Consider the following 19,038-nt stretch of genomic DNA (forward strand, 5'->3'; position numbering starts at 1 on the left):
AGGCTCTCTCTCTCTCTCTCATTCTCTTTAGGATTAGTGTCCTTTCGTTTTGCTTCAAGACTGCTACTGGCGGCCGCGGACAAATCCATCAAAGTTGATCAGGTTGACGTATGTTTCCGTAGCAGTGAATATGAAAATTACGTAACATACATCTTCGGAGTCCCCGTTCGCGTTGTTGTTGCAGTCGTGAATCTTCAACTCGAGTTCGCTCCACATAGTGCGGTTAGGTTAAGAAGTGACCGCGATGTAAGAACAGCGGATTTAACGAGATGTGAACACTTTTGCACGCAAGTGATCGTCGAAACCCATGAAGAAATCTTATAAGGGCGTCTATGAGAAGGAGTAGCGAGGCTACGGGAGGGAGGGAATGGAGAGACGAAGGAGCGGGCTTACGCTTGGCAGGATACGGCTTTTCGATAGGCTCCAATCAGACGAGTCACCATGACGATGCACTTGTCATACGCCTGAGATAATGGGATTGACGCTCATAAGTTCACCCGGGCAATCCCGCACCTCCTATGTGCTCCTAGGGTATCTTCAGTTCGCTTGCGCTTGCGCATCAGCGTAGGCCATAATGCTGCCGACCGCGCGCGGATATGCTATCTTCTGTGCACCATCGATTCTAACACCTTCCGTCGCTCCAGCAGGCCCGAATCCTCCACCGCCTGGCGTGTAGATGACACACCGATCACCAGTATCCATCGCAACCATGTTCTTTGGCCCAAGGTTGATCCATCGATCGCTGCCATCCGGCCTCTTCTTGACCCAATAGTTTGCACCTCTCCCACCGTTCTCTCCACCCTTCATGCCGTACGGCTCCGTGACACGCCGTTCTGTGATAACACTGAATTTCAGTGGGGCTCGGCATTCCATGTCGCGAATCACTCCATTGCCACCCTTGTGCATACCGTTCCCACCACTATCTTCACGAATGCTGAACTCGCGCAGGATGACAGGATATCTCTTCTCGAGAGACTCGGGGTCAGTAATACGGGTGTTGGTCATGTGCGTATGGACGCCACTAGCTCCGTCTGCCACAGCAGTAGCGCCTGAACCACCACATATGGTTTCTCCAAATGCGTAGGCATATCCAGCAAGCTTATTACCATTAGCATCTTTGCCTCCTTCGCCAAAGAAACCCAGACAGTTCATGCAGCCTTGGGATGCCCCAGCTACCTCGAACGCCTTCATAATGACGTCTACTACACGTTGTGATGTGTTCGTGTTTCCAGCGCAGACAGCCGGACCAGCCGATGGGTTGAGGAAGCAGCCTTCGGGCAGAATCACCCTCGTCGGGGCAAGGCAGCCTTGATTCATTGGAATTTCGAGCCCAATCAGTAGCCGCAGGGAATACAGTAGCGCGGAGTGGGTGATAGCAGGCGGTGCATTCATGTTGCCGTACAGTTCGCAGCTAGTGCCAGTGAAATCGAAGGTTGCGCTGCCGTCGCCTTCGATAGTGACCTTGAGTTTCATGAAGGAGCCATTGTCCATGGAATCTTCCGAAAGCAGGGTGTTTCCACGCGCTTCCAGCGTCTGTTTCAGGAACGCGCGCACCGCAACCTCAGCGTTTTGTTGAATCGCAGCCATGTACAGTTGAACGACTTGTTGAGAGTACTCCTCCATAAGCGCCTGGACTAAAGACGAGCCTTTGTTGTTAGCAGCAACTTGGGCTTTCAGATCTGACAGGTTGTCTGTGAGTCGTCGACTGCCGTTGCAGCCGGGATGCTCTCCTGGCGCAAGCAAGATCTTGGTGATACCCTCTTCGTCGAATTGCCCATCTCGAATAAGTCTGAAAGACTTGATGGCTGCACCTTCTTGCCACAGCTCTGTGGAATTGGGAGGCATGGACGTCCCACCCAGTCCACCGATGTCAGTGTGGTGACCCCTTGATGCAACGTAGAAAAGAATGTCCTTGCCTGTTCGGTCAAAGATTGGCGAAATAACAGTGATGTCTGGTAAATGAGTGCCACCAGCCTCGGGATGATTGCTGACGAGTACGTCGCCTGGTTGCAAATCTCCCTTTCGTTGCTCATGCTGATAGCGCACTGCATAGCTCATAGAACCCAGATGAACGGGCACATGGGGCGCATTAGCAACGAGACCAGCATCTGGGCCAAAGATGGCGCAAGAGAAATCAAGGCGTTCCTTGATATTAAGTGATACCGAGGTGTTCTGCAGAGCGCGGCCCATTTGCTCTGCGATACTCATGAAACGGTGACCGAAAACACTGAGACTAGCCGGATCTATGACAGTGTCTGACAACGTTTGTTTTGAAAGTGAGGAGCTGACCTCGATAATAACCTGGGAGGACATAATCTTGGCGGTTGCTTCTGGTACGATCACCAGGGTCTGGGTAGAATCAAGGATGATTGCGGGACCCTGAATGAGAATCCCGGGTGCCAAGGCGTCCAAGATGTACACAGGGGTATCTTTGCTTCCATGCCCTTTGAAGTAAACAGGTCGTGTAGCATCTGCCTTGGCGCTAGCCTTGGGAATGTCATCGGACTTCACCTCTTGTGATAGCCGAGCGGAATCGTTGCCCTTCCCGATGCCTCGAACACGTATGTCCTCGATGAGAATGGAACGATCTTCCGGGAAGTTGAAATTGAACTCCTGTAGATGTCGCTTCAAGAATTCTGATCTGAAGTCACCGCCTGGCGCCGCAAGAATCATCATGGACGTTTCAGTGCCTTGGTAGCGCATGTTCAAATAGTGCTCGAACTCAATGCTCGATTGTTCGATGCCTTGATCTTTGATACTGGTCTGAACTTGGCTACGAAGCTCCTGGAAAATGGATGAATAGACTTCCTGGGCATCTGATGAATAGACCAGGCTCTGTGGTCGTTGAGCCTCTTGCACAACATCTGCAAGGGCCATTCCGTATGCCGAGAGAATACTAGAGTACTTGTGGATTTTAATGGTTCGAATCCCAAGCTTGGCAGCGATTTCGCAAGCATGCTACAGTATCCCGTCAGCGAAGCTCCTCAGTATGGATAGTGGGGTTACTCACCTGGCCTCCCGCACCTCCGAAGCTACTCAGGTGGTGGCGACTAAGCAGATGGCCCTTGGCTTCGGTAAGTGCGCGAATCGGTCGGCACATAGCTTCATTAGCAACGTCAAGAAATCCACATGCAACCTCCTCCGGAGTAAGATGGCGCCCGGTTTCCGTATTGATGTCTTTTGTGAGAGCCTCAAATTTCTTACGAACAATGACCTCGTCGAGCGGCTCATTTTCGTTAGGCCCAAATATCTTAGGGAATGTTTCAGGAACGAGACGGCCGAGGAAGAGGTTCGCATCGGTCACTGTAAGAGGGCCGCCTTTTCGATAAGAAGCAGGCCCGGGGTGAGATGATGCACTCTCAGGACCGACGGTAAAAAGGCCATTGCGCCAAGCCAATATTGAACCTCCACCAGCTGCTACAGTGTTTATGTCGAGCTGAGGCGATTGAATCGTGACGCCAGCGGTTGTCGTTTCGAAAACATGATCGAAGTTTCCGCCAAAGCGAGAAACGTCTGTGGATGTGCCGCCCATGTCAAATCCGATGATCGGCACCTTCGTAACTGGATCAAAAGAAGTTCTTGCGTATCCAACGACACCACCTAGCCAGGTCAGTCAAATAAGTATTTCTCATCTTACAGCTCAGGGACAACAAGAAAGGCTTACCAGCTGGACCACTGAGAATGCCCCTCAATCCGCTGAACCGGTTATGCCTGACAAGTCCACCATCGGATTGCATGAACTCGCAGCGAACATCGTCAAGGTGACCACCCTCGAACCCTTTCTGGAAACCAGCCAAGTACTTCTTGATCTCCGGCGTCAGATACGCATCAGCAGTGGCTGAGCTTCCGCGAGGTACCATCTTGATCATATTGGCTGCAACCTGCGAAGACAACGACACATGTGTGAAGCCTGCCTTGAGAGCCAGCTCTCCTGCTCGTGCTTCATGGTGCGGATAAGCGTACGAGTGTGTGAAGCAGACGGCGATAGTCTCGATGCCCTTGTCTCTGATGCTTTTTAGAGATTGCAGGACCGCAGTCTCGTCCAAAGGCCTGAGGATTCGGATGAGCTGGCCGTTCGTTCCTCTTTCGAGTTCGCCAGGAATGACATCTTGAGGTGCAAATTGACCATCAACATCTTCGTCAAAGCCTTCAATAGTGACCCGCTCATCCACTTCGCACACTTCCGAGTACAGGACCTAGATGGGTGAGATCGTCAGATCAGCAGGTCAAGCGCATTGGAACAGCTGGCTTACCTCTGGCTTCGAAATGTTGAGATCGAATAGTCGTGGCCGAGACTGATAGCCAATTTCGATGAGGTCTCTGAACCCCTTCGTGACCAAGAAAGCGTGCCTAGTACCTTTCCGCTCTAACAAGGCATTGGTAGCGACAGTCGTGCCCATACGAATGCTATCGATGCTGTCCTTTGGAAGGGGCACTCCTCTTGGGATGTCTTTCTCTAGGTACTCATTCAGGATGCGACGGATACCTAGTCTTATGAGTGAATGACAGTTTGCGTTGCAACCAGGAATATACCTTCTGTTGGTGCATCGTCATAGTTCCCAGGGTCAACGGAAAGCAGTTTGAAGACCACGTCAGATTGACCCGGCGCAGTAGCCCAGATATCTGTGAAAGTACCACCTCGGTCGATGGCTATCTTGATGCCCGAGACAGCCTGAACCGGCATTGATCCCATCTTGAGTCGTGCGTGAGGAATGGTTTGAGCCGACCCCAGCAACTTCTGTCGCCGACATATATACCTGTAGCATTCGAAGAGGACATCTCGTAACACCTCGGAGCCATATCGACGGCCGAATTTGGATGGTCCACACGACGGGCCAGCGATAGCGAGGCGTAGGAGGGAAGTGCGAGCAAGGAAGGTCGACACGATGGGAAACTGACTTGACTCGTGGATGTGGCTTTGCCGAACTCTTGGCGTGTGGGGAAGTCGCGTGAGATTGGGCGCCGCCGGTGCCGGCACCCCCCAAAGAGGCGACGTGAACAGTCCTCCTATCATGACCATGCCGAAAAGCTGGACGTATACCTGGGCACGAGTCACGTCACGTGTCGTCGTGTCGACCTGCTTTCTTTTCTGATAACGCGCAGGGCTTTTCTAAGAATTTACCCGCGTTTCCCGACCTTTTACGCCTGCGACAAATCTCCTGCGGCCATAGTTATCTAGACATCAGACGCCAGGAGCCTGGTTCATGGGGCTAGCACTGATAGGGCCCGGATATCTTCTATCGTCTGGGGATAAGCTGGGGTTCTGTAGTAACAGGGTGGCATAGATATAAACCCTCACCACTACTCTGCCCTTCGTTCCACGCAACTACCGTTCACTTTACAGCTTTTTATCTATCTTTGATCAGCAGATCTCGTTTCTTTGCGTCTTTGCCCCTCATGTCGATTACTGATGGAAAGCAAGATGTGGAAACGATGGCATCTCCCACACAAGAGATAGCTGGCAGCACTGAAAAGATCGTGGACACTAGAAACATTGACCAAGCCGCATTGTTTCTTGCGCAGGCGGAGGGCTACGAAAGTCTTACGGCGAAGCAGGAACAGCGGTTGAAGAGGAAGATTGACTGGATCATGATCCCAATGCTCTTCGTCACTGCCACACTGGGTGCTGTAGACAAGGTGGTACGTAACGCCGGGAGGCAGAATCGAAGTTTCGACTAATCTTTGTGTGTCTATGTGTAGGCCTTAAGCACCGCCGCCATTTATGGCTTACAGGAAGACAACGGTTTACACGGGCAACAGTATTCATGGCTAGGTTCAATCCTATCTCTCGGTGCCTTAGTCGGAATGTTTCCATCCTCATACCTCATCCACAAGTTCCCTGCCGCAAAGTACCTCTGCACATGCTCCATGGCATGGTCGGCAATGGCACTTCTGATGCCTGCTTGCAGTAGTTGGAGTGGGTTAATGGCTCTTCGCTTCCTGATGGGCGCTGCTGAGGCTATCATTGTCCCGGGCATCTCACTGATCATCGCTGGGTTCGTATGATGCTACTTCTTTGGTATACCTACTAAAATATTTCAGATGGTACAAGAAAAGCGAGCAGCCACCTCGCAATGCGTTCGTATTTGCCGCCATGAGTTCTGTGGTCAATGGATTTCTCAGTTGGGCCGTAGGGTAAGCCACCTTCAAACACTTGCAAGTCCAGATTCTAGATACTGTTGGCCATTGCATCGACTACTCCGGCCTAACATTGCGTACTCTGATCTTCAAGGCGGCACTAGATTTGCTTCGGATGCTAATTTGGCGTAGTCACATTTCCGACGACTCGCCTCTCGCCAAGTGGCAGTATCTGTACCTCATCGTCGGCTCCATCTCAATGACATGGTCCATCTTCGCCTTCATCTTCCTCCCCGATACGCCAATGAATGCCTTCTTTCTCACGCAGCAGGAAAAAGTTTTCTGGGTGCAACGCCTTGCGGGTAACAAAACCGGTATTGTCAATAACGTCTGGAAATGGGACCAGGTGCTTGAGGCAGTAATTGACCCGAAGACCTGGCTCATCTTCTTTTTCAATATCGCTATCAACATTCCGAACGGAGGTATGTTATCCATCAATTTCGTACGAAGTGTACCGAACACAGTCTAACTAGTACGCACTATAGGCCTGACAACATTCAACGGCATCATTATCAAGAACCTCGGCTTTACATCCGTTCAGTCATCTCTTCTCGCTATGCCCACGGGTGTCATGTCTACTCTAGCATCAGTCGGCTTCTCATTTCTAGCCGCCAAGTGGAACGACCGTCGCTGCCTCGTCACTATGATCGCTTGCGTCATCCCTATCGTTGGCACTGGTGTCTTGTACGGTGTTTCCCGCAGCAATGTACCCGCCCAAATGGTGGGCCTGTATCTGGTCAGTACACAATTCTGACGGTACAACCCAAAACACTGACAGCGATAGTGCTACACCTACTTCGGTCCGTACTGCGTCGGTATTTCTTTGGCCCAAGCCAACACGGCTGGTCATACCAAGAAGAATGTCCAGTTCGCTATACTGTACATTGGATACGCCGTCGGGAACCTCATCGGACCCCAAACTTTCCGCGCAAACCAAGCCCCTGCGTATACTGGAGGCGTGGTAGCTATGCTGGTCTGCTACTGCGTGTGCATTGGGTTGATGTGTGCGTACTGGTTCTACTGCGTGGTACTGAACCGTAAGCTTGTGTCAGCTGCTCCTGTAGTAGAGGTTGACGGTACTGTTGTGGAGAACTTCAGCGACCTGACGGACTTTAAACAAGAGGGATTCAAGTACACCACTTGAGGCAGTGTTGGCCTTGACGGGCCTGTATTCGATGGCATCGAACATCCCAGCTCATCGTAGTGCCATCGGCTATTCATTCTATATCTCCCCAAGATAGAATATATCGCTTGATGCTTTGTGAGAGATTGTTCGTTGCTGGGAGCTAGAGTTTTTGGCATGAGCCCAGAGATTCATCGCCTTGTTTCAGGCCAACGCGGGAAGCGAGACACCATTGGTACCAGACCAGCGCTCTTGTCCGTAACCAGTGTTCCCTATTCTTTCCGAGTATCTTATAGTGATGTTCACAGCTGTCCTTATTACAATGGTGGTGTGATTATTGCAGCAAAATCGTCATTGTTGACTCTAGCGTGTGATCCATCTTATCGAACCGCCGAAAACCTGGGGGCGGATCCGCACTAGACATGGTTCCGCCCCACTTAGCGAGCATTCCGCCAAGGCGGTTATCGTGACCGTCCACTCTTAAAACCCCACGGGGCGCCTTTTAGGTCAACGACCATCATCTACATCAGTCTCTTTATTTCCTGCTGTTCTGGAACAGCATAGGTTCCTCGAACGTTAAGGCTGTATTGGCCATGTAGCAACAACACCATTCCTATGCCACGCAGAGTGCAGAAGGCTCCACGGAAACGGACTGGCTGCGCGACCTGCAAGATTGCGCATGTGAGATGCACTGAGGAGAAGCCTGAATGCAGGCGCTGCCAGCGTCTGTCGCTTTCCTGTGAATATGAGTTCAGGCTGCTTTGGGAAGAGGATGCGCTCCAGCGAAATATCGTGCATGGCAGAGCTGGAGTTTGGACTCGTGATGGGAAGAAAACGAAGCGGATCTCAGGTGCTTCCAAATTTATTGATGGAAAAGAGGAATTAGTATGGATTCCGCTTTTGAGAAGGGGAGCTTGGGAGTTTATCGACTTCTCGCCTAAGGATTTCTTTAACGGTCTTCCGCTCGCGCTCCAAAACGAAGCTCTGCCAGAAGAAGAACTGGGGGCCGAGACGGAAATCGTGCACCAAGAAATCGGCAATTTTGATGGGCATGATGCTCTTGAAGGGATTCACCAAGGTGTACCGCATGGGATCGTCGACAGCAACGGTGAAGAAGCTGCAGACGAAGAGATCATACCTTCTCTGAGCGTACGCGATACTTCACCTCCAATCACGTGGACCTCAGACATCGACCCTCAGCTTTTCCTTTCCTCGTCTCTACCTCTTCTCTCTGTCTCCGACGTGGATTCCCAGCTTCTCGACTTCTACATTTACGAGCTCTCCCCAAAATGCTCGCTCAGCGTCGACTTCAACCCATACCTCAACGTTCTACTTCCCGTAGCTTATGAGTATGAGCCACTTCGCCACACATTGCTTGCGGCATCTGCATGCCAATTGTATCATTTCAGTGGAGATCGCCAGTATGAGTTATATTCGCTACGCCATCGATCAAAGGCCATGAGCGGATTGAACAAGCATCTTACCAAGGAGCATATGGACTGGAAAAGCTTGGCGACCATGGTCATGTTCTGTTTCCGAGATATCACTGATGGGTGCGAACCGTCTTGGATCACCCATTTAAAGATGGGGCTCCGCATGTTGAAGAACCTACTTTGCACTACCCACATCGATAAAGACCTTCGCAAGTTTTGCGAGATTTACTTTGTTGCTCATGATGTCATGGGAAGAACAGCGTGGGGTGACGACGCGACCGATTCCGAGCATTATGATTGGGACCAAGACGAAACTTACCACGAGATCGATTCTATCATGGGTTGCTCGCGTGAGCTCATTTCCCTGATTAGTCGAATATCCTGCCTTGCTAGCTCGGCGCGGCAGCAGAACGATGCAGCCGATCATACGATAGCAGCAGCAGGGCACCTAATGGATCAGCTCGCTGGGCTTCATCAAACATTGCGAACGGGGGTCGGCCATGCTGAAACCATGCTAAGAATTGCCGAAGCGAAAAGGCTATCCGCAATGCTCTACTTGCATGACCGCGTCATGGCACCGCACACAGGCGCTACCACAGCACTTGCTCATGGTCTTCGCAACGCTATCATCGAGGCTATTCAACAACTACCAGCTAGCAGTGGGGCTGCCCTATGGCCACTGTTCATCCTTGGAAAGTCGAATACGAGTAGCCGTGACCAGGCGCAATTCGTGCTTGATCGCTTGCATCAGCTGGAGAAGTCGCGCTATCTAGGAAGCTTTTACCATGCTCGGAGGAGAGTTGAAAGGAATATTATGAGAAGGCTGACAGCGCATGGCGATGTGTTGCAACAGACGTGGGAAGATGAATCAGCCCTCAACGACAACGAGCGTTGGGTGAGCCTGGCATAACTTCGGGCTGGAAGCACTAAAAGTTTTATCGAACCTGTATATGAACAGGAAGGAGCCTGTCCAGTGGCTTGCTCAAAAGCCTTATCTTATTAGAACCTCAATCAATAGAGTTTGCATGTCATGGGGTCATGGCCTTCAATCTATGCTCTACCCAAGTTCTTATTTCCGCCATGCAAACGAGCTCAATTCATCCACTGCCTCAAAACCTCCTCATCCACGTCCCTAACCAGCACATGAATATGCTCCAAAGCCCTCACGCTCTGCAAAATTGTCGTGTTCTTGAACCACTGCACCTTCGTGCCCTCCACCTCCTCGCCAGCTTTGTCTCTGAATTCCCTTTTGACAAACCCCTCTACAATACCTCGTCCCTCCTCCGTCAGCGCTCCCGCCTCATCCACCGGCAACGGTTTCTTCGACCACACCACAATATGACTTATCCCCTCTGTCACTGCATACGTCCAGTCATTCTTGATGATTCTGTAGTCCGCAGGATCGGCGAAGGGCGTCTCGTTAACGAGCTCGAATTTGAACGAGCCAGTCGCGTTGAGTGGCTCCCAGAACAGGCGCTGTTGCAGGATGTACTGTGTCGCACTACCATATTTGGCCTTGATGTGGGCTGTCCACGCGAGGTACGCTTTGAGGAAGGAGGGCCAGCGCTTGAGCTCGTTGAGTTGGCCGGTGCTGATCAGGTGGTGGACGTCTTCCCAGGTGTGCGGTGTGAACTGGTCGTCGGTGATACTGAGTTGGTGCCAGTCGACGGCGGTGAGTGCGAAGGGAGGGTTATCGCGTGGGAAGGGGAGGGCTGTGGGGTCGGGGTTGGAGGTCCATTTCGATTGGAAAGTTAATGGTTGGGATTCGACGTCTACTGCGCGTTGGCCCATTCTCGAAAGATTACAAGAGGTTCTGGTGGTGGACTCCAGAGTAGTGTAGGTAGAAGAAACTGTGACAGTGAGGAAGGGAATAGCGACATGTGGGTGACGGCGAAGTTTTAATTGGAACACTGCAGCAGCCCAAATATCCCGGGTGCAGATGCAGTGCGGCTCATATGCATATACAGTGCCAGGTGGCTTGTCGCGCAAGTGGTATCCGATATATGAGCGAAGGAACAGACCGGTCTTCCACTTCAAGTCACAGCAATTGACTATGTGCCTGAAAGTAACCAGTCTAGAAGGTATCGCATAGCCCATTGGGACCTTAAAAGACGCCCAGATCTCACCATGACTCATGCCGCCATCCACAGCTGGTGGAACACAGCTGTAGGGTGTTTTGATGATCCGGAGGAAAGGTGGGATGGTGGGGCAATCTCCACTGAGCATAAGCGGACGGCTTGCCTCTTTCAGTCTAGCTAACATACCATAGTATACGGAATATCGTTGGCTTGGAGTGCTGGCTTGGACATTTTCATGGCATTCATATGTGGCGTTTTAAGCATGAGGGTTGTCGTTGGCAATTGCACTTGACTGCATTAGACACTCGATGGATGAACGCCCATTTCGATCATCAGTTCGGCTAGGAATTAATCGTGCAAGTTGGAATGCAGGTCGATGAGGCAGCATTTTCCTGGCTGAACAACGTCCGGTCTTACTAGGCCCGTTCAAATGTTCTTGGTATTTACCTATGAATACAATGCTGCTACCGGTATTCATTTATAGAAAAGTCAAAGGAAGTGGAACATTGTAAATACTTGCAGAGCGGACCGATTCCTGTGTTTGGAGACGGCACGTGATGTCGCGTCGTGCTTGGGAAGCCCTCCATGGTCGTTTGAACCATCTCAAAGCTTCAATCAGCGCCGAAGGAGCAGTTAATGTCGAGTCTTATTTCCGACGCGTTCTTATCACCGGTTCCAGGCCTCTCTATGTTCCCTGCACAAGGAGTATCTTCCGATACTATGCTAGACTTCCTACGTCATGATCTCGCGATGACGATTCGTGCGACGAAGCCCACCCTCCATGTTACTCAAACGCTCTGCTGCTCCGACATATAATATCAGACCACAATGCTCGCCTCTACCGCCCCTCGCTCTCTTCGGACACTCACTGCACGCCTTGCGCAAACGACCGCTCAATTGCAACCCCGAACCCATCTCAGAATGGCGCATAACGGCACAACCGCAAACCTCAACACAGGCGCGAAGATCCCTCTTATAGGCTTCGGCACATGGCAAGACAAGGAAGCGCAGGAGCCAGCTGTTACCATCGCTCTCAAGGCTGGGTATCGTCACATTGATACGGCTCGCATCTATGGCACAGAAGCGGCCGTCGGTAATGCTATCAAGAAGTCTGGTATTCCTCGGGAGGAGATATTCCTTACCACTAAATTATGGAACAACAAGCACGGTGAGTATCCTATACAGATCCAAGAGTGGTTGGCCAAACACCGGTGAATCGGATCACGCATTGTGTAGCCTGGGTTGACTTGCGCTGACTTCTGCATTCAGACCCGAAAGACGTTGAAGCCGCCCTCGATGCCTCGCTCAAAGACCTTCAATTAGACTATGTCGACCTGTATCTTATGCACTGGCCCAGTGCCTTCGCACCAAGCGACGAGATGTTCCCGAAGGACAGCAACGGCAAGACTAAGACGGCCAACATCGATTACGTCGACACATACAAGGCGATGGAGAAGCTCCTCAAGAGCGGCAAGACAAAGGCAATCGGTATCTCCAACTTTAGTAAGGCCGAGCTCGATCGTCTATTGAAAGAGACAAGTGTGGTTCCCGCGGCGCACCAGATGGAGATGCACCCGTGGCTGCAACAAAAGAGTTTCGCAGACTTCCACAAGCAGAAGAACATCCACATTACACATTACTCTCCCTTCGGCAACCAGAACGAGATCTATGACGCAGGCAAGGGCATGGGCAAGCTGATGGATGACCCAGTGCTGGTGGAGATCGGCAAGAAGCACGGAAAGAGTGGTGCCCAAGTCGCGTTAGCCTGGGGCATCGCGAAGGGCCATTCGGTCATCCCGAAATCCAAGACTGAAAGCAGGATCAAGCAGAACTTGGAGGGTGACTTCAAGCTGGACGCCGAGGATATCGAGAAGATCGCTGGTATCGACAAGAAGCTGCGCTTCAACGACTCGAGCAAGAGCTTCGGCTATGACTTCTTTACCGATCTAGATGGCAAGAAGCAGTAGGTAACTTCTGTGCCCTGGGTTCTAACTCCCATTGCGGTTTGACGCCAGGCGCCCGATCCGGTGCCGGCATAGTATGAGGGTGAGACGGTAACATTGGTTTCGGAGATCACGGTTTATCCTTGGTCTGTAACAAAGCGTCAATGGCTTGGTGTGGGAAAACGCCGGAAAGCTCGGTGGTAGTTGTTGAAGATGATACTCTAGTAACTACTTCCTAGCTCTTCGATGTTTCTTTACACCATAGGAGATGTAAGATATTCTTCATGTATATTTGGATTTAGTGCGTCTATATCCAACATTCGCAGCGAGTGGAAGAAACAATGCAAGCTTCATCTGTGGGAGTAATTTCAATCTCTTTCTATTGCTTCAGCAAATACAACTTGGAGGTCGAAGTCCATGTCGTCAGCCGGAATTATGCATGCCCTGCCCCAACGCAAGGTAGAACGTTGAGCTTACGATTACATACGCGCGTACACATGTACAAAAACATTCGAGCAGAACCGGCCGCAACCTCACTCAGTCCGCATCGTCCGGGCATTCTGTCTTCGCCCTCACCCATCCCGTCAGCCGATTCGCTATATCGCTAACATAGCACGCCGTCGCGCCCGCCTTCTCCGACAAATCGCCGCTATCCGGTATGTAACCACTGCTTAAACGTTAGTACTCCTCAATGACATACTTTTAGACTGTCATGATGACTCACCTATTATACCCCCTCATAGCCTTATACGGATTCCCATACGTATTGAGATTATCCACCAAGCCCCACCCCTTCTGCGTCCCCTGCGTGCCATCCTGCACCATCTGCAGAATAGAAAGCCGACTGTGCTTCGCATCGTACTGGTGGCCGTCGTGGCTCTGCATGAGGCCTGGGTTTCGCGTGCCCCCGGAAGACGTGGTGTGCGGCACCAGCGGGCACCCGTTCGTCTCTTGGAGGATGGTCGCGAGAATGATGCGGTGGTCTACAAGCGAGGCGTTGGCCCGGTCTTGGATCGCGTTGTAGATGTCCTGGATCATCTCGGGTGTGTTGTCGTCGCCTCTGTCCAGCCAGCCGCAGGAGTACTTGAAGGTATCCAGATTGGCAGTCCACATGTCTGTGAAGGTGACCCAGTGGGTTTGGTTTGGGAAGTTTGACGCGTCGCCGTGGTAGTAGGTGTATGCATCTGTGCCGGCGCCGATGCCGTCGTTTGTGTCGTTGACGCTTTTGCGCGTTGCGCCGCCTGTGGTGAAGGCAGCTGTGTTGTTGACTTGTGCGGTGGAGGGGACGTAGTTGAAGCTGCTCTTGCGGGAAAGTGTGGCTGCGACGGCGATGATGATGATCAGGATGATGACGGAGAAGGCGGTGAGGCCGAAGACTACGCATTTGCGTCGGCGGCTCCACATGCTGCAGCAGCCACATCGCCGGTTGTTGTAATCGTCCCCTTGTCTATCGTAGTAACCGGCCTCTGCCGCCCTGCCGTACTTGTAGAACTCAGCCTCATCGTATGTCGAATCATCTCGAGCGTGACTACGGCGCTTGTTCTCTCGTTCGTCTCCTCTACGACCCGATCGGTGCTTTCGAGGTGATCGTGAGGTACGTCTGTCGTATTCTTTCAAAGAACTAGTAGAGACGCTGTGGAGATCTGGGCTCTTCTCATAGTTGGAAGGCGCAGCTTGGTGCGAAGACTGCTTGTTGAGACCTTCTCCACGCGTATCGTAGTAGGAGGGTGGTCGATCACCGTATTTGTTGGCTTTCCGGCTTGAGCGCGCTGTGTCACCAGGCAACGGCAGATCCAGATCCGAATACTCTGTTTCAGGCGTCTTGAGCATGTAATCGCTATATTTGCTAGCTCTCCGGCTTGCGCGTGGTCTGTCACCAGGTGAGGGCAAATCCAGCTCCGATTGCTCCATGTCGGGCTTATTGAGAACGGCAGTGACGGGTCTCTGTGGTTCTTCAACAGGAGTCGCTTGCGCAACAGTTTGTGATATCGGACGACGTCGTTTCGGTCTCATCCAGTCGTCCGTCATGTCTTGGCCTGCGTCTCGAGCTCGCCTGCGCGCGATCTTGAAGCGCTTGTAACACCGATAACATAGTTCGAGGCCGTCGGGTCCCGGACAGAGCTCTTCATCTTTTGAGATTTCCGGACTGTCACATAAGTCGTTGCCACAGGTCGCGCCGTTGTGAGGGATGTAACGTTTCTTCGTTGGGGAGACAGTTCGTCTCTCGCTGCGCCTTCTTTCCCGAGCGTCGTGCGGGGATGTAGAAGCAACAGGCTCAGGCTTAGTTGGTCTCGTGGAGTTATACAACGAAGATAAGGATGGAGCATGGTATGTTGGAGGTCTGCGTTGGTCGTGTTGTGGGTAATCTGGCGATGGTCTATCCATTGTGACTTCTGAGGCGAACGGATGGCAGGCAAACGGCAAGTGTGTAGAGTCTCGAGGATTTTAGCGAGAACGCAGCCATTTTGTTTGACATCATCTCATTGTTACAAGGTATAAATCGCATGGCAGGAAATGAAACATGGGTGGTGTGTGTGGATGGATGCGGGTGGCTGGGGGTGGCAGGAACGGCTGGGGAACCGATCCTGATTGGCTGGAACATCAAAGTTGGCGCTCTGCTGATGAATTTCCGTGCGCACATTCACGGACTGCAAACTCAACAACGCAAGTGGATAGTCTATCTTTTCGAGTATACCCTGCCAAATTACAATTACATTGCGCCAAGGTCTTCGGTTCCTATTTTTTTTTCTCGGCTTTCTTGGGAGTCGACGATCCACTTTCTGCTCGTTTGAATCGCCAACGGAGTCCCCCAAGGCAGTGCGCTGTTATTGAGATGTTTTGTCTTCCTCTTGTCGGCCGATCAATACTATACTTGATTTTTTTGGATCGAAGCTATCATGAAAGCTTACTCACGTCACTCTTGGTTACAGAGGGCAATGCAGCAGAGAAGACCTAATACGAGCACATGCACACACAAAACACGCCCAGCTTCTCAGATATGAGAAAGCTGGAGCGGCCTGGTCTCCCCTAATACCTATCTACGAACATCTTACTTATCACGCCATGAGACCTTGTTCACATCATCAGCGCGCGAAGACCAATTATACTTAAGCGAAACTTTCGCGTGTGTAAACATTAAGACAAGCCTAGAAAGGCTTTCGAAGATGAGACATCTTCAGTATATACATCGTCAATCATTCACGCCCTGTCACACTAAACACCTCACGCAACTCCACTTAACACCCAGGATTCTTACCAGCACTGGCCGAAAGCCTTCTGGCAGCCCTTCCAGCAGTAGAGAAGGTTGTCACCGCAGTTGCCCATAACAGAGCAGCACTTAGAGCCCGGGCAGACCTTGTTTCCGTTGCGAGCGCCGCACTTGCCGTTAGTGCTTACGTTGCTCGCAGCAGAGGTCTTCGCCGGGGCCGAAGCGGAAGTAGAGGTAGCGCGGACAGAGGTGGCGATGGTGGTGGCGGGCGAGGAGGAAGAGGTGCACTTTCCGTAGAGCGGATTGCAAGCAGTGCCGCAGTAGTCCGCAGTGTTGCCGCACCAGCCGTAGGCAGAGCAGCACTCGCCATCAGACCAGCCGATGCAATTGAAGCCGGAAGTGCCACCGCAAGTACCGTCGGTGCTCTGCTTACCAGTAACACTTGAGGCGGAGGCGGCGGGAGCAGAGGCAGAGGATGCGACTACGGAAGTCGAAGAGACGACAGCAGCAGAGGACGAAACAGCATCGGCGACGGCGGAGGTGGAAGCGACAGCAGAGGAAACGGCGGAGCTGCCAGCACAGGTCCCGAACAAAGGGTTGCAGCCAGTGCCGCAGTGGGCATCGGAGGTACCACACCAGCCGGCGGGAGAGCAGCAGTTACCGAACTCAGTACCCTGGCAGCCTTTTCCGTTGGAGGGACCGCATTGACCGTCAGTAGACAGAGCAGTTGGAGTGCTCGAAGGGGCAGCGGAAGAGACGCTGGAGGCCACGGAGGATGCTACGCTGCTTGCCGCGGAAGAGACAACAGACGAAGCCGAAGAGCTGCCGCAGGTGCCAAAGACGCTCTGGCAGCCAGTGCCGCAGTGGTCAGTCGAAGTTCCGCACCAGCCAGCCTGGGAGCAGCAGTTGCCAAACTCAGAACCCTGGCACGTGGATCCAGTGTTGCCGCCGCATGTTCCATCAGTCGACACCTGAGTAGGGGTGGCAGTGGGGGCAGCGGAAGATGTAGCGGAAGATGTAGCGGTAGGGACTGAGGAAGACGAAGTTACGATCTTGCCGGAGGAAGAACGATACCAGTTCTCAGCTGGGTCGCCCAAGCACTCGCCAACGGTAACACCCTTGTAGCCCTTCTCCTGTATGATCTGGAGCATGTATTCAGTCAAGTTGTGGGCAGTCTGCTCGTGGATGTCGTGCTCAATGGAAAGGAACTTGTCCGTGGCGACGTTGTCGGTCTGAAAGTACTTGTTGAAGTTGTTCTTGGCGTTCTGGATCAAGTCGGGGCTGTCGTTGTCATAATCTATTCTACTATCAGCCATAAAGTTTGGTGAGCCTGATTCTAGTGCGAACGTACCATCAGTGTCGATGTCAAAGTAAGTGACAACGTAACCTAGATCCTGCATGTCCTTCCAGCAGCCAGAAGCTTCGTCGCAAGAAGAGTAGGGGGGACGCATGTAGGTAGGGAACTTCTGGATAATGTTACGGATAGCCATCTCGTTGTGCACCATCTGGTCGATTCGCTGTTCCTGGGTAATGGCGGAGAGATCCTGGTGAGACCAAGTGTGGCTGGCGACCTGGTGACCAGCAGCGTACATCTTGGAAATGACGGCAGGCCATTGAGTGGAAGCATCATCAATAGCTCCCTTTCCGTTGTTGATACCAGTGATGAAGAAAGTTGCCTTCATGTTGTACTTCTCGAAAATGCCGAGAACGTAGTCAGTGTAGATGTATGGGCCATCATCGTAGGTGATAGCCACGGTACCGGGCTCAGTGCAAGAGTAAATACCGCCGTTACCGTAGTCCACGTTTCCGAGCTTGGGACGGGCAATCGTACGGGTGTCGTCACCGTTAGGCACCTTGTTAGCATCACAGCCAGGACCGTAATTGATGAGACAGTCCGGAGCGTTGCAGTAGTCTGGAGTGTTACCACACCATCCCTGAGAAATGATCAGCACCGATGCTTCAAATATATTTGACGTAACCTACAGCAGGTGAGCAGCAGTATCCGGGGGCACAGCTAGCGCCTCCGGCGTCAGGACCGCACTGGCCATCAATGTTGGTATTATCCTGGCGCTTTGGGAAGCTTTTTGCCATCAAAGAACCAGAAGAAGCGCGTCGCGGTGCAACAGGACCAAAAGCCTCTCTCTTCACATCAGGGCCCATTCCCCATATCTTCGGCATGCCGCGCGCGCCATGAGCAGAGACGAAAGGGATCGCCAGTGACGAGACGACCAAAGCCTTGGAGAAACGCATGATTATCGTCGATATCGACTGTCGTTGTCCGCGAATATTAATTTAAAGGTATAGAGAGCGAGTGTGGTTCGACAATAGTCGATGAATCATAAACGAATGACTCTACAACAAAGTGCAGAAAGAAAAGAGCGAATGGCAAGCGCCCTGGCGAACAAAGACGGATGGAGAAAGTTGGTCATATACAGGCGGCTCCTATATCTTATACAGAGAGCGACAGGGCATCAGCGAGATAGGCGAGTGTGGAGCTGCAGCTAGCCTATGTGACGCCACACCCTATTATGGGGCTCCGGGTGTGTGCCGCTTGCGAGCAGACCATCGTTACGACTGCTAACGCTCGGTGCCTGACGAGCAAGGCAAGTCATGACTACGGTGCCGGTCGAGACCCACCTCAATGAGTATTCAATATTGGAAACATGAAACGGCGAGCGTATGCAATCCCAAGCTGCATGAATATATGTGACTGGTATGCGTGTAAAGAGTCGGATCACAATTGACCCTGAATGCTGGTGCTCCGAGGAGGCACGTTGGGGCAGAACATCGGGATCGATGACTGAAGCGGTGCGGTGTTGCACGAAAAGACGCGGAGAATATGCCAAGATCGACCTAAGATCTATTGAAAGTGAAGCTAGCCTGCGTTAGTCAGGGCAGTCGTATCATGGTGCGGATGGCTGCGCGACCGACTCAAATTGGTGCAACTTTTCGCACGCGGCGCACACGTTGTGCTGCCACCAGTGCTACAGTAGCGCGCGTGCATCCGGCGTGAATACGACAGAACATCTTTGCAGTTTCGTTGTTTGTCTATCATTGCAGAAGAAATGCTGAGCCCACAAACCTGGAACTGTCAATAGTGTCTTGTTTGGCACTC

The 19,038-nt window shown here is 52.0% G+C and overlaps 7 protein-coding genes across 7 annotated transcripts; 3 read left to right on the plus strand and 4 right to left on the minus strand.

Moving 5' to 3' along the window:
• Positions 1-537: 537 nt before the first annotated feature.
• Positions 538-4,684, minus strand: N0V89_004996 (uncharacterized protein; the record flags this gene model as incomplete). Its single annotated transcript, XM_056213776.1, has 5 exons — positions 538-2,958; positions 3,011-3,600; positions 3,665-4,196; positions 4,254-4,486; positions 4,534-4,684. 5 exons carry the CDS (start codon positions 4,682-4,684, stop codon positions 538-540), a joined length of 3,927 nt encoding a protein of 1,308 aa, XP_056071043.1.
• A 713-nt stretch (positions 4,685-5,397) lies between these two features.
• On the plus strand, positions 5,398-7,282 carry N0V89_004997 (uncharacterized protein; the record flags this gene model as incomplete). The annotated part of the gene is made up of 6 exons (XM_056213777.1): positions 5,398-5,640; positions 5,701-5,996; positions 6,043-6,135; positions 6,271-6,560; positions 6,624-6,874; positions 6,923-7,282. 6 exons carry the CDS (start codon positions 5,398-5,400, stop codon positions 7,280-7,282), a joined length of 1,533 nt encoding a protein of 510 aa, XP_056071044.1.
• A 724-nt stretch (positions 7,283-8,006) lies between these two features.
• N0V89_004998 (uncharacterized protein) lies at positions 8,007-9,604 on the plus strand (the record flags this gene model as incomplete). The annotated part of the gene is made up of 2 exons (XM_056213778.1): positions 8,007-8,010; positions 8,112-9,604. The coding sequence occupies 2 exons, from the start codon at positions 8,007-8,009 to the stop codon at positions 9,602-9,604; spliced, it is 1,497 nt and encodes a 498-aa protein (XP_056071045.1).
• A 182-nt stretch (positions 9,605-9,786) lies between these two features.
• On the minus strand, positions 9,787-10,485 carry N0V89_004999 (uncharacterized protein; the record flags this gene model as incomplete). The annotated part of the gene is made up of 1 exon (XM_056213779.1): positions 9,787-10,485. One exon carries the CDS (start codon positions 10,483-10,485, stop codon positions 9,787-9,789), a length of 699 nt encoding a protein of 232 aa, XP_056071046.1.
• A 1,208-nt stretch (positions 10,486-11,693) lies between these two features.
• On the plus strand, positions 11,694-12,739 carry N0V89_005000 (uncharacterized protein; the record flags this gene model as incomplete). The annotated part of the gene is made up of 2 exons (XM_056213780.1): positions 11,694-11,940; positions 12,042-12,739. The coding sequence occupies 2 exons, from the start codon at positions 11,694-11,696 to the stop codon at positions 12,737-12,739; spliced, it is 945 nt and encodes a 314-aa protein (XP_056071047.1).
• Positions 12,740-13,435: 696 nt separating this feature from the next.
• Positions 13,436-15,100, minus strand: N0V89_005001 (uncharacterized protein; the record flags this gene model as incomplete). Its single annotated transcript, XM_056213781.1, has 1 exon — positions 13,436-15,100. The coding sequence occupies one exon, from the start codon at positions 15,098-15,100 to the stop codon at positions 13,436-13,438; it is 1,665 nt and encodes a 554-aa protein (XP_056071048.1).
• An 867-nt stretch (positions 15,101-15,967) lies between these two features.
• Positions 15,968-18,173, minus strand: N0V89_005002 (uncharacterized protein; the record flags this gene model as incomplete). Its single annotated transcript, XM_056213782.1, has 2 exons — positions 15,968-17,857; positions 17,907-18,173. 2 exons carry the CDS (start codon positions 18,171-18,173, stop codon positions 15,968-15,970), a joined length of 2,157 nt encoding a protein of 718 aa, XP_056071049.1.
• Between the last annotated feature and the right edge of the window lie 865 nt (positions 18,174-19,038).

Source organism: Didymosphaeria variabile, assembly GCF_027946475.1.
Source record: "Didymosphaeria variabile strain IMI 356815 chromosome Unknown scaffold_4, whole genome shotgun sequence".
Taxonomy (NCBI): Eukaryota; Fungi; Ascomycota; class Dothideomycetes; order Pleosporales; family Didymosphaeriaceae; genus Didymosphaeria; species Didymosphaeria variabile.